The sequence below is a fragment of the Lepisosteus platostomus genome, chromosome 1, assembly GCF_059453375.1.
Source record: "Lepisosteus platostomus isolate fLepPlt1 chromosome 1, fLepPlt1.hap1, whole genome shotgun sequence".
NCBI lineage: Eukaryota > Metazoa > Chordata > Actinopteri > Semionotiformes > Lepisosteidae > Lepisosteus > Lepisosteus platostomus.
The window spans coordinates 69,010,698-69,024,190 of NC_142611.1; the positions used below are offsets into that span (position 1 = coordinate 69,010,698).

Genomic DNA, 13,493 nt, shown 5'->3' on the forward strand with positions numbered 1-13,493 from the left:
CAGAATCTTATTTCTTTATTCTGATTCTCTATTTTGGAGGTGGTGGAGTAGTTTCTTTCTCTATAAACCTCTCTATCTTGACCAATTGGCCCAATACTCTTCTTATTGATCCTGGTATTGTTAATAAAGTAGTCATGGCTGCAGATTTGACCCAATCGGCAGGATAAGCAAACCCTGTAGAATAACATTCAAAGCTGGACCACCATCTGGGAGAGTGGCTTTAATGTAGATAACTCTTCAGAATGAACAGTGAAACACAAACTGGGGGACACAAGCTGAAACAATGTCAAATAGCTTTTAAGATCAAGGATGGGAGGCTCTTCTTTACACAAAGGGTGGTGGGAGTGTGGAACAAACTGCCCAGCCATGTCTTTGAAGCTGATACCCTGGTTTCTTTTAAGAAACAGCTGGACAAGATCCTCAGATCAATTAACTACTAACTACCAAACAGGCAGGATGAGCCAAATATCCTCCTCTCGTTTGTAGCCGTATTTGTGCTTGAACAGTATGGTCTGAAATTGATGAGAGAGGAAGCCATTTCATGAGCACAGGAGTTTCCTCTGGAAACCCATGACTGCGTTGTCTCACTGACTTCATGGTATGGCCTTCCCTTCCCCTGCCCCACCTGCCTCTGGGCTTGTCCCACTCCACGAAACATGCGGAAAACATTCGAAAGATGAAAGGGTGTTGAAAACACAGACCTCCCTGGGCGAATTTAACCTTTTCAAGGCTACACACCGTCTGTGGAACCTGGAGGGATCTCCTCACCCTACATTTCAACAGAGGCACAAGAACTGAAGTCCCTTCTCTGTACCCCAACGTCTCTGTGGCACCCAGCTCTGAGTTGGGGCTCCAGCCTTGTCAGAGTCCTTTAGAGGAGATCCAGCCCTTACAGGCAGTTAAGGGTGAACTGTGAAAACTTCCCTCTGCCTGTCAAACCTGTCCTTCCTCTTACATGAGGAAAGAAATGTTCAGAACCCAGTTCCTAAGAAAACACTTCTTCAGAACATGGAGGCACATCCTGAAGATGCAATGCAACATCCACAGCCCCAGACTGTCAGACATCCGCCCCTCTCTCTGTTTTTGTGATCAGCAGCTGTCCTCTTACCTGTGTCTGCTGTCCTCTCTCTGAAACCCACCTCCTGTCCTCTGTCCCCTGTTCTCTCTCTATCCTCTCTGTGTCCCCTGTTGTGTCTCTGTCCTCTGGCTCCTGTCCTTGACTGAGCTGAAGACTCCCGCTGTGCCATAGGCGTCAACAGGGAGTTTAATACGTTTGACTTCTAAATGTCAGCTAATGGTTCCAGTTTTACAGTAGACTAGAATGATCTTGAGGTCATTGCAAATGAATCAACACCATGCTCATATCTTCCAAGATGGTATGTCTGTGGTTCCCAGACATGGATGAATATTGTCTGTGGCCAGAAGGGGGCACTGCAGCACAAAGCCGGGGGGGAAAAAGGACTGGCAATGGCATGTTACATTGCTCCACCAGCCTGGCCTGCAGGAGGCGCAACAACATTACTCTGTCAATGAAGGGAGGAAAGCAAGGAGGCAAGTGAAGCCGTTAGTTCCAGTTTCCTTTATTTTTCTGCCAAGAACATCAACCACACCGCTGGACAGGCAAAGACTGGGGTCACCGTAGGGGAAGGGGGGGCCTGAGGGACAGATGCATCGGGTGTTGGGGCTCAGCCCTGGAGGGAGGCACTTGGTTGTTTATCTTGATTTGGGTTTTTTTCTGTGACCATGCCATTGGCAATGTGAACCCCTTCCTTTCATCGCCGGGAACGGGCCTTGGGAACAGCAGACCGGGCCCGCAGGTCAGAGGGCAGGTGACTGGAGTCCCGCCTACAGTGGTTTACTGTTGCAGAGCGTCCCTGGCGATTCCAGTCCCAGCGTGAGCGTAGCTGCTGCACGGGGCAGGGGTATAACCTGCCGTCCGGGGGGGCAGCTCGGAGGGGGTGGGATGGAGGTGACCATTATGCTCTGAAACCTGGGGCCGAGCGGTTCAGCTGTACAAACCACCTGCCTCCATCGGGGGAAAAGTGGGCTGTCGCTGTCTCAAATCACAGATCCGGCGGCCTGGAGCTCAGGTACCGACCAGCAGGCCAGTAAAGCTGATGAGGAGATGGGCGTAGCCTGAAACCTCTCTTTCTGTTTAATCGTTTACCCCAAGTTACTCACATGAGGTACTGAGGCTCAGTGGAAAGACTGTCCGTGGAAAGGACAATATTATTATACTGACCATCGGCATTAGTGTTATTTGTTATTCATTTTAATTGCAACAGTAGCAAACTTATATACTGTGGGTTCGAACCTCAGGGCAGCCTCAGCCACAGTTCACATACAGGTCTCTTCGTGTCGTCTGTCCAGCAGCTCAGGAGCGAGGTCTGGCCTGGCCAGGGAATAAAGCCCTCCAGGACTGGGGCTGTCCAGTCCTGCCACAGACAGACAGCTACCTGCCTTTCCCTGGATGCACAGCATCTGGGAAGGGGCTTTGCTTCCTCGGGCGCTCTCTGAGGAGCCGGGCCCTGTCCTGCGTGCAGAAGAGATGGGGTCTGTTTGTCCAGCAGCAGTCACAGTGGACTCAGCCCTGTCCAGCCCTGAAAGTGACACGCCATGGATCTTTGTCAGCCTGGGAGGCGGTCGTATCACAGCCAAACCACCGGCTTGGAAGCCCTAAGCAAGACGCCAATAAGTATGCTACTATACAGAGACTGCCTCCACCCCCAGTCTGGCTTTGCGTGATTAGGCTAGGTTTCAGCCCCCAGTTGACTGCCACTGCACAGCACTATAATTCACTTCTCATCCTACAACCTACGGGCCCGTGTACAAATAGTACTGATGAAGCAGGAAACAGTGTACTCTCTCTAATTTCCACTTGCCATGTTGCTCTACGTAGAAACGTTAACAGGTTTGAATATCCAAGCTTCTGGTGCGGGCTTATTACATACAGGAAGCTGCAGGCTGTAAGACAGGAAGTGCATCACAGGAGCTCTGCATTGGCAGTGGAGTCCAGTGTCATGCCTCCCTCTGAGCCAGACCGCAGCAGAGAGCGGATCAGGCTCTGCCCATCTCCAACCGCCAGGCAGAACCCTGCACGACACCCTGGCACTCTAAGGAGAATATCGGCTTCTGAACTGAAAGCTGTTTGGGATTCGGGGAGAAATAAACAAGGTCTAAACTCTGGGGATGTAGAGATAGGGGACAAGGACAGGGGGGAAGGGGACGCGCTGTCTTGTCACTTTCGTTCTGCCTCTCGCAGCTGGGATCAGCGGCGGCTTCTGCCTCCTAGTCGTCTCGGTCCAGGTGCTGCTGCTCCTTCCTTGACTCCTTGACCACCTGTAACGACAGGAGCGCGGCGTCAGTGAGGTCTGAGCCGCTCTGGGGCTGTGTGGGCTCTTGTCCGCTGGATTAATGTGTCACAGATCGGCTGAGAGTCAAGAGGTGTCGCACAGAAACACAGTATGGACTACCCACCGAGGAGGCTGGCTCTCACCCTCTGGCTAGGATTCTGGGAACGGTTAACTACAGTACCGGTCAGCCAAGCACACAGTAAGGAGTTAATGGCCTCCCCGCGGTAAGAACCGGGCTGCCAGGAAACACCCACCTCTCCATCGCGGGTTTCGATGGTTTTGATCAGCACAGTCTTCCTGCTCTGCACGTCCGGGGTGTGATCATATTCTGGACACAGGAAACAAAGCGAAGTGTGAAACAGGCAGGACAAAAGGCGTACGAGTCCTCAGTTTTAGTGCGTTGTGTGCTGGTCTCAGGAATGTCTTCTATAGAGCTTGTGCAAAACATAGTGTGGCAAGTGATGGACAGGCTGGGGACTGGGCAGATCTGAGCTGTGATACAGGAGTGAGACACAGGGAAGTGTACAGGCTGGGGTCTGGGCAGATCTGAGCTGTGATGCAGGAGTGAGACACAGGGAAGTGTACAGGCTGGGGTCTGGGCAGATCTGAGCTGTGTTGAGATGCAGGAGTGAGACACAGGGAAGTGTACAGGCTGGGGACTGGGCAGATCTGAACTGTGATACAGGAGTGAGACACAGGGAAGTGTACAGGCTGGGGACTGGGCAGATCTGAGCTGTGTTGAGATGCAGGAGTGAGACGTGGGGAAGTGTACAGGCTGGGGACTGGGCAGATCTGAGCTGTGTTAAGATGCAGGAGTGAGACACAGAGAAGTGTACAGGCTGGGGACTGGGCAGATCTGAGCTGTGTTAAGATGCAGGAGTGAGACACAGGGAAATGTACAGGCTGGGGACTGGGCAGATCTGAGCTGTGCTGTGGCGCATGGACTGACCGGTGCTGCGGATACTCAGGCTGGACAGGTTGTGCACAGGAACAGTAATCCTGAAAGAGTTGCAGAAGAAACAGGATCAATGCAAGATGAACATTGTGGAGGCCTAATCAATACACATCTTCCACACATCAGTTCTGCACAAGAGAATAATTCAGTTAAAGAACTGAGTTCATTTGCTTTTAACCTCCTGTTGCCTGAATGTGCCTCAAGGCTATGTTCGTATTAAGTTTCTCATGAGCAAGCTGTTACAGCAGGAAATCTTACAGACTATAAAATGAGATCCTGCAGCTCTTTAAGTAACAATCCTATACTATTCCTTTTCATTGCACTTCTCCCCCCGTGCTCTCACCGGCTCTCCTCGCCCTCCAGCAGCTTCCTGTAGGTGGCGATCTCGATGTCCAGCGCCATCTTGACGTTGAGCAGGTCCTGGTACTCGCGCAGGTGGCGCGACATCTCGTCCTTCAGGTGGCGGATCTCCTCCTCCAGCCGGCCGATGTTGTCCTGGTAGCCGGCGGCCTCCACCGAAAACTGGTCCTCCATCTCCCTCATCTGCCGGAGCAGGGCCTCGTTCTGCAGGGGACGCAGAGCACAGGACGGGGGACTGGTGAAGCTTGTTCAAGCAACGGTGTCCAGCAGAGACTGCTGGTCCACGTGCAGACAGGAGCTCAGGGAGCGGGTTCCTGAGGGCGGGGCACACGGCGGGCACTGTCCTGGCGCGTGGTGACCCCTGTGGGCTTGCACGCCGCTCCTCCTGGGCGCTGGAGACATCGGCAGGCCAGCTCTGGCTTGCGCTACAATGGGGCCGAAACACAGCTTGTTCGGTGTGTCACGTCCACCAGCAACAACATCCTGTCCCGCAAGCAACCTCTCGCTCATCAGGCCACAGCTACAGGTAATTCCAGCCAGCGCTGATCAATTATCTAACCACCACACCACACTATTGACTGCACCCTGTACTTCCCAGGATATTTAAGCCCTCACTACCCTCAGGTCTGCGCTCGGCTTTGTCTAGGAGCTCCTACCACGCCGTTCAAAGCTTGACCTTCGCCCCTCGACTTCAACTTCGGCCCAGCGTCTAGGACAAGTAGCTTTCGATCTCCTCTCCCTTCTGCTCTTTTCCCCTAATCTCCGAAACTTTCAGAACAACGCACAGGGTTCTTCCTCTCTCGTTGGCATATCACTGGTAATGCAGTGCTCCTACATGTTTGAGTATTACAAGTTATTAGAGACAAAAGGCAATAAGTTACTAAACAGCCTTTATAGTGGGGTCGACCGTCATTTGTTAAGTGCTGTTATGTACAGCATTTCATAAAGATCTAACACGTGGCTTATACACTCCTAAGATAAAGCACTCCCCACAGCTGTTTGAGTACAGCAAGCAACTACACACTAGTTTCCTCCTGTTGTGTTCTCTGAATAGTGGGGAAAATTAGGACCAGAATGATGAATTATGCAGACGCATTACATTTTAATGACCGGGCGCCACCCAAAGTCTAAACCAGAGCACAGGGTGGTAGGATTCAAGTCAGTCCATCAATGTTATTTTAACAACACAGGTTAGAGCATGGAGCTGAATCACGCTGTGGGCTGCAAGCGAACAAGCACAGTTTAGAACATGCTGAGGGGTCAAGAGCATGATGGAAAGACGTGGAGCTGAATGGTACGTGCTGGGGGAGAGGCCGTCAATCCACGCAGCTCAGGTGGACACCTACTGTGCTCTTCAGCCCGTCGATCTCGCAGGTCAGCGCCTGGATCTGCCTGCGGGACTCGTTCGCATCCTGCTTGGCCTGGCGCAGGGCTTCTCCGTTGCGGTTGGCCGTGTCCGTCAGGTCGGCGAACTGTGGGCAGACAGAGGCATCAGCTGGAGCAAACGCCCCGCAACGGGACCCAGCCCTCCTGTCGGTCCCCCTGTGTATCCGCCTCGGTCCCCTCCCCAACCTGTTGCAATCTGTCCCCCTGCAGCTGTCCACTTGTCTGCATGTGCTGTCATGTCAGTCCGTCTCTGTGTCCCACTGTCCCTTTCCATCTGTGTCCCCGGGTCACTGCCTGTCTCCTCAGTTCCTGGGATCTGCTCCTTGTTCTCCCACTGATTGGCTGTGTGTCTTTCTCCCATTTGTCTCTGTGTGTGTGTTTCCCGTGTCTATAGGATCTGGTAGATCGGTGTGTGTGTGCTCTCCTCTCACCTTGGACTTGTACCACTCCTCGGACTCCTGCATGTTCTTGGCAGCGATGCTCTCATACTGAACCCGGATGTCCCGCAGGGCAGCAGTGAGGTCTGGGCGGGGGGCGTCCACTTCCACCTGCAGCTGCTGGGTCTGCACGCTCACCTGGACATCACGGATCTCCTGCAGGACACAGAGCGGTTATTGTGCATCCCTCCCTGCCCCCTGCAGACCCTTTCGGATCCAGGATCCTTTTCATGCCAGATAACAGACACCCACCAAACACTGTGACCTTTTTGAGCGAGGGTTTGTCAAAAGACTTTAAAATAAATGTACGTGTGTGCACGTGTGCATGTACATGTGCACGTGCGTGTGTATGTGTGTGGGCGTGAGTGCACATGTACTTGTATACATGTGTTCATGTGTGAGTGTGTGCTCTTGTTCATGACATATTCCATATTAATTCACAAGTTCATGGATTGGGAATGAACTGACATTTTTACTTTAAGGACATAAGAAAACCCACTTTAAAGTGTGACCAGTTGTGAACAGGCTCTAACCTCTGAACTACACTCTCTCATTGAGTGTAGTTGACTTACAATACTTGGTCCTGTGAAACACCCTGGGGGGTGGGTGACCTGTGCTCGGGATGGGGGGGTCGGCGCTCACCTCATCATGCAGCTTCTTGAGGAATTCAATCTCATCCATGAGGGACTCGATCTTGCGCTCCAGCTCCAGGCGAGAGAGAGTGGCATCATCCACATCCTGTAAAACAGGACAGCTGGGTCACTTTTCGTCACTGATTTACTCATTCTCCTTAGTGTGTGCAGTTGCCTGCTGTGTTGCCAGTGTGGACTCTGAAGTTTTATTCCAGCAAGGAGCACGAAAAGTTCCAGATGAGTTAACTGAGTTCATGTAGGAGGTACAGACACTAATGCGCCGATTATTGAACATTATCTATACCAGACTACTTATTTGCCTTGAAGTGTGTGGGAGTCAGTGCCTAACCCAATGCTGTAAACTTGTAACCACAAGCCAGCAGGCACTGTGTCTGCTCTCACATCTGCGTCAGGGGCTCCTCACCTTGCGGAAGATAACCAGGTTGTTCTCAGCCTCTGCCCTCTTCTGTGCTTCCTCATCAAGCCTGGAAGAAGGGAAAACAGACACATTAGATGAACACAGATGAAAGGGGGCCCCATTCAGCCCCTCTAGCCCAGGCAGAACCTAGTGGTTAATCGATCTGAGGATCTCAATCAGCTGTTTCCTGAAGGAGTCAGAGCATCATCTTCTAGGCAACTTGTTCCAGACCTCCACAGCCCTTAACGCGCATTACAATCCACGTCATCAGGCAGTCTGATTATGTATTTGCTCTCGTCCTGTAAGTAATCTTCCCCCAAAATCTGAAATCACAACTCAAGACCCTCAGCATGACCCACTGTGGGACAAGATTTCTTCAAGGACAGTCCTCCAGTTTGTACTTGGCTGAGAGTCCTCAAACCAAATCTGCATTTCTGCAACCTGCCACTTGATGTCATTATTCCAATGAAAAGTGCCATAACTACAGTGAACTGACCAGTCGCACTTTTCCCTCTGTCAGAGCCACAATCTTACAGTGCTATACTGCTTCACTTAAACAGAGGCACACAACAACATCTGCCACAGCAGACCTTTGAAAAGTGCTGAACTGATCCAGTTAAGCTAATTAACTCGATCATAGCCAGCAGAACAGGCTGACCAGTTTTGCCAGTTTTGCCAGGAACTAGATAAATTGCATAACCCAGGGCTCAGAAAGCAGTAGTTTCCTAGTTTAAGCCCCATCTCTGCTAAAGACTCACTGTGATGAACCTGAGCCCAAACAGCCAACCCCCCTCTGTGTGACCTAAAAGAGATCTTCTGCAGGCCACACTGCAAGAACAGCAGCTATTTTGTTAATGCATAAAGATTAAGTCCTCATATTTCATCAGAAAAAAGCAGATTTTCTCAATCAGACAAGCAGACAATCCTCAGTGCTGGAGACTGCCATTTGCATCAAGATTCACTGTTTATTCCGAAGCCAAGAGTCAGGCTGTAACTAGGAGAGTGATTAGTATTATTACAAACACATGGCTTGACCAGGACTCTCACAGAAGATGTGCAGGGATGTGACCTTAGAGAGGCCACAGGCAGAAGCCAGGGCAGTGACCTCCCCCACTCTGGCCAGGATTAGAGTGACCCCGCCCCCCGGTACCCCAGGCTAATGACAATAGCTGTTCCTCGGGAGACAGAGAATGCAAACAAAGGCTGGTCGCTCACGTCTGGGCCTTGAAAAGGGGGCTGTCTGAAAACGTGTGGGCTGAGTACACTTCTCTCCCTCCCAGAGAACTCAACACAAAGTCCCCTACCTCTCCCAGCCCCTTACTTCTCTCACAACACACCGCATATCCGCCACAATTCCAGCACACCCCAACCTCCTGCCATCACCCCACAGGCACCCTGAACAACGTGATGGTGCTTTTCCACCTCTGTCTGCAGTGATGGTCACACTGCCACTGTGGAACCCCACTCTTACTGTCATGTGATCTGTAATCTGTGCGCTTGTGACAGGAGCTCTTGCAGCCTGTAGTGTGGTCTCCCATGAGTCACTGCACACAGGCCATGTCGTATCTGCTACATTTATGACACTGGCACTTTGGCTCACTTGTGGCACTCCTTCTCCAAGGCTGAGGACACCCACCTGCCTTCAGTTAGAGATGTGCAGCTTCACAGCTGCAGCAAAACAGGTCAAATGGAGGGAAAGCAGTGTCCAAACCTCAAATGGGAGGAAGAATGAACCCCTACAGGGTATGGAGGACTGGAGATTTGTGTCCCAGAGCCCTGCAGTGCCTGTGTTCTGACGTTCCCCCTGGGGGGGGCGGAGGACTGCAGCAGTGTTGCCCAGCTGCAGCCCAGCAACAGCAGCCAGGAAGGCAGGACGAGGCTCATTTTTAATTCATGGCCCAGCTGGGGGGGGGGCTCCTTAATGGCATTCCTGGCAGCCAAAGGCCAGGGAACAGGACACCATAATGGAGCTCCTGATGGCACGGTGTTCACAAGTGTGTCCACGAGTGTGTGTGTTCATAAATGTGTGTGTGTCCACGAGTGTGTGTGTTCAAGAGTGTGTGTGTTTTGAGAATGTGTGTGTGTCCACGAGTGTGTGACCACAAGTGTGTGTTCATGAGTGTGTGTGTCCACAAGTGTGTGTTCATGAGTGTGTTATCTTGAGTGTGTGTCCATGAGTGTGTGTGTTTTGAGAGTGTGTGTCCATAAGTGTGTGTTCATGAGTGTGTGTTTTGAGAGTGTGTGTGTGTCAACAAGTGTGTGTTCATGAGTGTGTTATCTTGAGTGTGTGTGTTTTGAGAGTGTGTGTGTACACAAGTGTGTGTTCATGAGTGTGTGTGTTTTGAGAGTGTGTGTGTATCCACAAGTTTGTATTAATGAGTGTTTAATCTTGAGCGTGTGTCCATGAGTGTGTGTGTTCTGAGAGTGTGTCCACACTATACTATCACTGAGCAGGACCCTGGAGTCCTCAGCGCTGTACCTGGTGTGGCATTCCAACCATGAACCAGGTGGTGGCTGATGCCAACTTGCTGGCATTCGGTCATGGGTACTGGAAGCTGAACCAGGAGATACTGGAGGAAGTACTGAGTACTGAGTACTGAGGAGTGAGTACTTATTTTGAAATATTCTTTATGAAATAGTTTATTTTGATAGAAAAAAAATGCTATCACTGACCAGTAAGTGGAAATTTCAACTTGGATGAAAAAGTCAGAACATAATTCTGCCTTCTTAGAGGAAATACTTACTGATGGAGAAAGGAGTATTAGCCACATCAACTAACAGATGTGCCATGGATCACAGTCTTTAATAAAGACTTGTTCTTTCTGGTGCATTATGGTTATGTCAATATAAATGAATAAAATAAATGATTAATAAGCAGGAATCCTTGATGGTTACTGTAGATGTAGCCACTGTATTTGCAACTGTTTGTATTTTCCTTTCTGTTGTGCTCATCAAAAGCAACAGCAACGTTAGCACAAATGAAATCTCTTCGCTTGCTGGGTAGAGCGGAGCAGCTTCTCCAGCCCGAGCAGTGGGTGCGGCAGGGCTTTGTGTCCGTCAAGTCACAAACCAGGACAATTCCGGCTGAAAACAGCAGCCGACTTTTCTAACCCCAGGTCATGGGCAGAGCCATAGCAGGAGCTGTCCGCAGTGCCCATCGTGTTTTCCCCACGGGTACAGGATGGGAACAGTGTTTCTGACTGAAGGGAAGGTGACCAGCAGGCACAAAGAGATCTACTGATGAGCAACAGGTGATGTCATTGCTTATCTGCCACTGTCTGCAGCAGCCGCGAAGAGATGAATAAGAAATCAAGCAGTAGATCAAAATTATCCAGCCCTGATAACAATGGCTCCAGTGGTCCCACCCTGAACTGAACTGTATTCGCTCTACCAAGGAAGCTCAGCCAGTCAGCCCACAGTGTCCATCCCCCCCTCACTTTTTTTAAAATTCCCACATTATACAACATCCTCACGTTAGAATCCTCTGATGTTCCGACACATTGCTCTCTGTGAGGGCTTCTCATGACACTAACAAAGATTTGACCAAAGTAATTGAAATCGAGGTCAGAACTAAAATGCAATTTCAGCACAGTCTCACTACATTTTTCTCACCTGCTCTAAGGACACACCTGTACACTGTCCTGCTGCTCTGGAACACTGCACTCCTGCATCAGTGTGCACGACTCCAGTGCCAGTCTCTTACACCCTTCACTATGCATGACTCCAGTGCCAGTCTCTCCCACACCCTTCACTGTGCATGACTCCAGTGCCAGTCTCTCCCACACCCTTCATTGTGCATGACTCCAGTGCCACCCTTCACTGTGCAAGACTCCAGTGCCAGTCTCTCCCACATCCTTCACTGTGCACGACTCCAGTGCCAGTCTCCTACACCCTTCACTGTGCATGACTCCAGTGCCAGTCTCTCCCACACCCTTCACTGTGCATGACTCCAGTGCCAGTCTCTCCCACACCCTTCACTGTGCATGGCTCCAGTGCCAGTCTCTCCCACACCCTTCACTGTGCATGACTCCAGTGCCACCCTTCACTGTGCAAGACTCCAGTGCCAGTCTCTCTCACACCCTTCACTGTGCATGACTCCAGTACCAGTCTCTCCCACACCCTTCACTGTGCAAGACTCCAGTGCCACCCTTCACTGTGCAAGACTCCAGTACCAGTCTCTCCCACACCCTTCACTGTGCAAGACTCCAGTGCCAGTCTCTCCCACACCCTTCATTGTGCATGACTCCAGTGCCACCCTTCACTGTGCAAGACTCCAGTGCCAGTCTCTCTCACACCCTTCACTGTGCATGACTCCAGTACCAGTCTCTCCCACACCCTTCACTGTGCAAGACTCCAGTGCCACCCTTCACTGTGCAAGACTCCAGTACCAGTCTCTCCCACACCCTTCACTGTGCAAGACTCCAGTGCCAGTCTCTCTCACACCCTTCACTGTGCAAGACTCCAGTGCCAGTTTCTTACACCCTTCACTGTGCATGACTCCAGTACCAGTCTCTCCCACACCCTTCACTGTGCAAGACTCCAGTGCCAGTCTCTTACACCCTTCACTGTGCAAGACTCCAGTACCAGTCTCTCTCACACCCTTCACTGTGCAAGACTCCAGTACCAGTCTCTCTCACACCCTTCACTGTGCAAGACTCCAGTGCCAGTCTCTTACACCCTTCACTGTGCATGACTGCATTGCGCCACACATTTGTGCAAAGTTACTGCATCTTTTTAGTGCACGAAGGGTACATTCAAAAACTGCAAAAACAACAATTAAAAAAACACAATTGAGTGAATTTGCTCGTTTTAACACCCTTCTGCATGATGTAAACTACATTACTGTGACTGGCCGTGGCTTCTACTCACACCTAGAGCAGAGTGTTATTTCATCCCCGTAAGGCTTTGAGCAGCGGCACCTGTGGCTGGAGCAGCGCGCTAAGGCTCCCCCTGCTCACGTGAAGAATAAACCCCGGTGACTGACCTCTGCTTCAGGAGCGCCAGGTCCTCCGCCAGGTTGTCCCTCTCCACCTGGAAGCGGTCCCGATCCTTCCCCACGGCGTCCAGCTGCCGGCGCAGCTCCCGCAGCTCCTGCTGGAAGAGCTCGGTGGCCCGGTTGGGCTCCTGCTGGCCCTTGTACTGGCTGAGCTCCGCCTGCAGGGCGCCGTTCTGCTGCTCCAGGTAGCGCACCTTCTCGATGAAGCTGGCGAAGCGGTCGTTGAGCTCCTGCAGCTCGGCCTTCTCGTTGCTGCGGGTGGTCAGGAACTCCTGGTTGACGGCGTCGGCCACGGAGAAGTCCACCCTCTCGTAGGACAGGCGGGGCGCTGGGGTGCTGGAGCGCACCCTGTAGGCGGCGGAGCGGGACGCCGAGGAGGCGGCCGAGGACGGGGAGCCCAGGTAGCGTCCCCCGGAGAGGGACAGCCGGGAGGGGAGAGGGGAGTAGGAGACGGACGCGGGGGAGCCGAACGTGCGGCGGTAGGAGGTGGAGGTGCGGATTGCGGAGTGACTCATGACGGCTCTCTCTCTCTCTCTCTCTTTCTTTCTCGATCTGTCTTCTTCCACGAGGAGGGCAAGGCAGCAGGACGGCCGGCCGAGCTGCGCTGGAGCTTTTATTCGGCCCACGGTGCTGCTCGTATCCTCCCTCCTCCCCTCCCCCGCGGCCTCCTGCCCAAATCAGAGCTGCTCAGGGCAACCCCCCCTCCCCCCGGCCACTCCCATCAGCGCCCCCCCCCCCCTCCCCCCCAGAGGCCTGGGCAAGTGTCCAAGCTGCCTCGCGGATCAATGTGTCGTCTCCCAAGACCTCTCCCTCCTTTCCCCCCTCTTCCTGTCCCCCCACCCTCCGCTCCTCATTCTGTATCCCACTCCTCCCTCCGTCTCCTGGCCACACGCTCGCCCCTCTCCCTCTGCGCCGTGTGTCCAGGTTTCGGGGCGTTTGTAAACTCCCTGCCCTGC

The 13,493-nt window shown here is 52.2% G+C and overlaps 1 protein-coding gene across 1 annotated transcript; it reads right to left on the reverse strand.

The window, feature by feature from the left end:
- Positions 1 to 1,564: 1,564 nt before the first annotated feature.
- prph (peripherin) lies at positions 1,565 to 13,222 on the reverse strand. The gene is made up of 9 exons (XM_088635190.1): positions 12,526 to 13,222; positions 7,548 to 7,608; positions 7,134 to 7,229; positions 6,486 to 6,647; positions 6,015 to 6,140; positions 4,652 to 4,872; positions 4,303 to 4,352; positions 3,608 to 3,681; positions 1,565 to 3,339 (listed from the first exon to the last, which is right to left on the reverse strand). Exons 1-9 carry the CDS (start codon positions 13,050 to 13,052, stop codon positions 3,289 to 3,291), a joined length of 1,368 nt encoding a protein of 455 aa, XP_088491316.1. The 5' UTR covers positions 13,053 to 13,222; the 3' UTR covers positions 1,565 to 3,288.
- Positions 13,223 to 13,493: the final 271 nt, after the last annotated feature.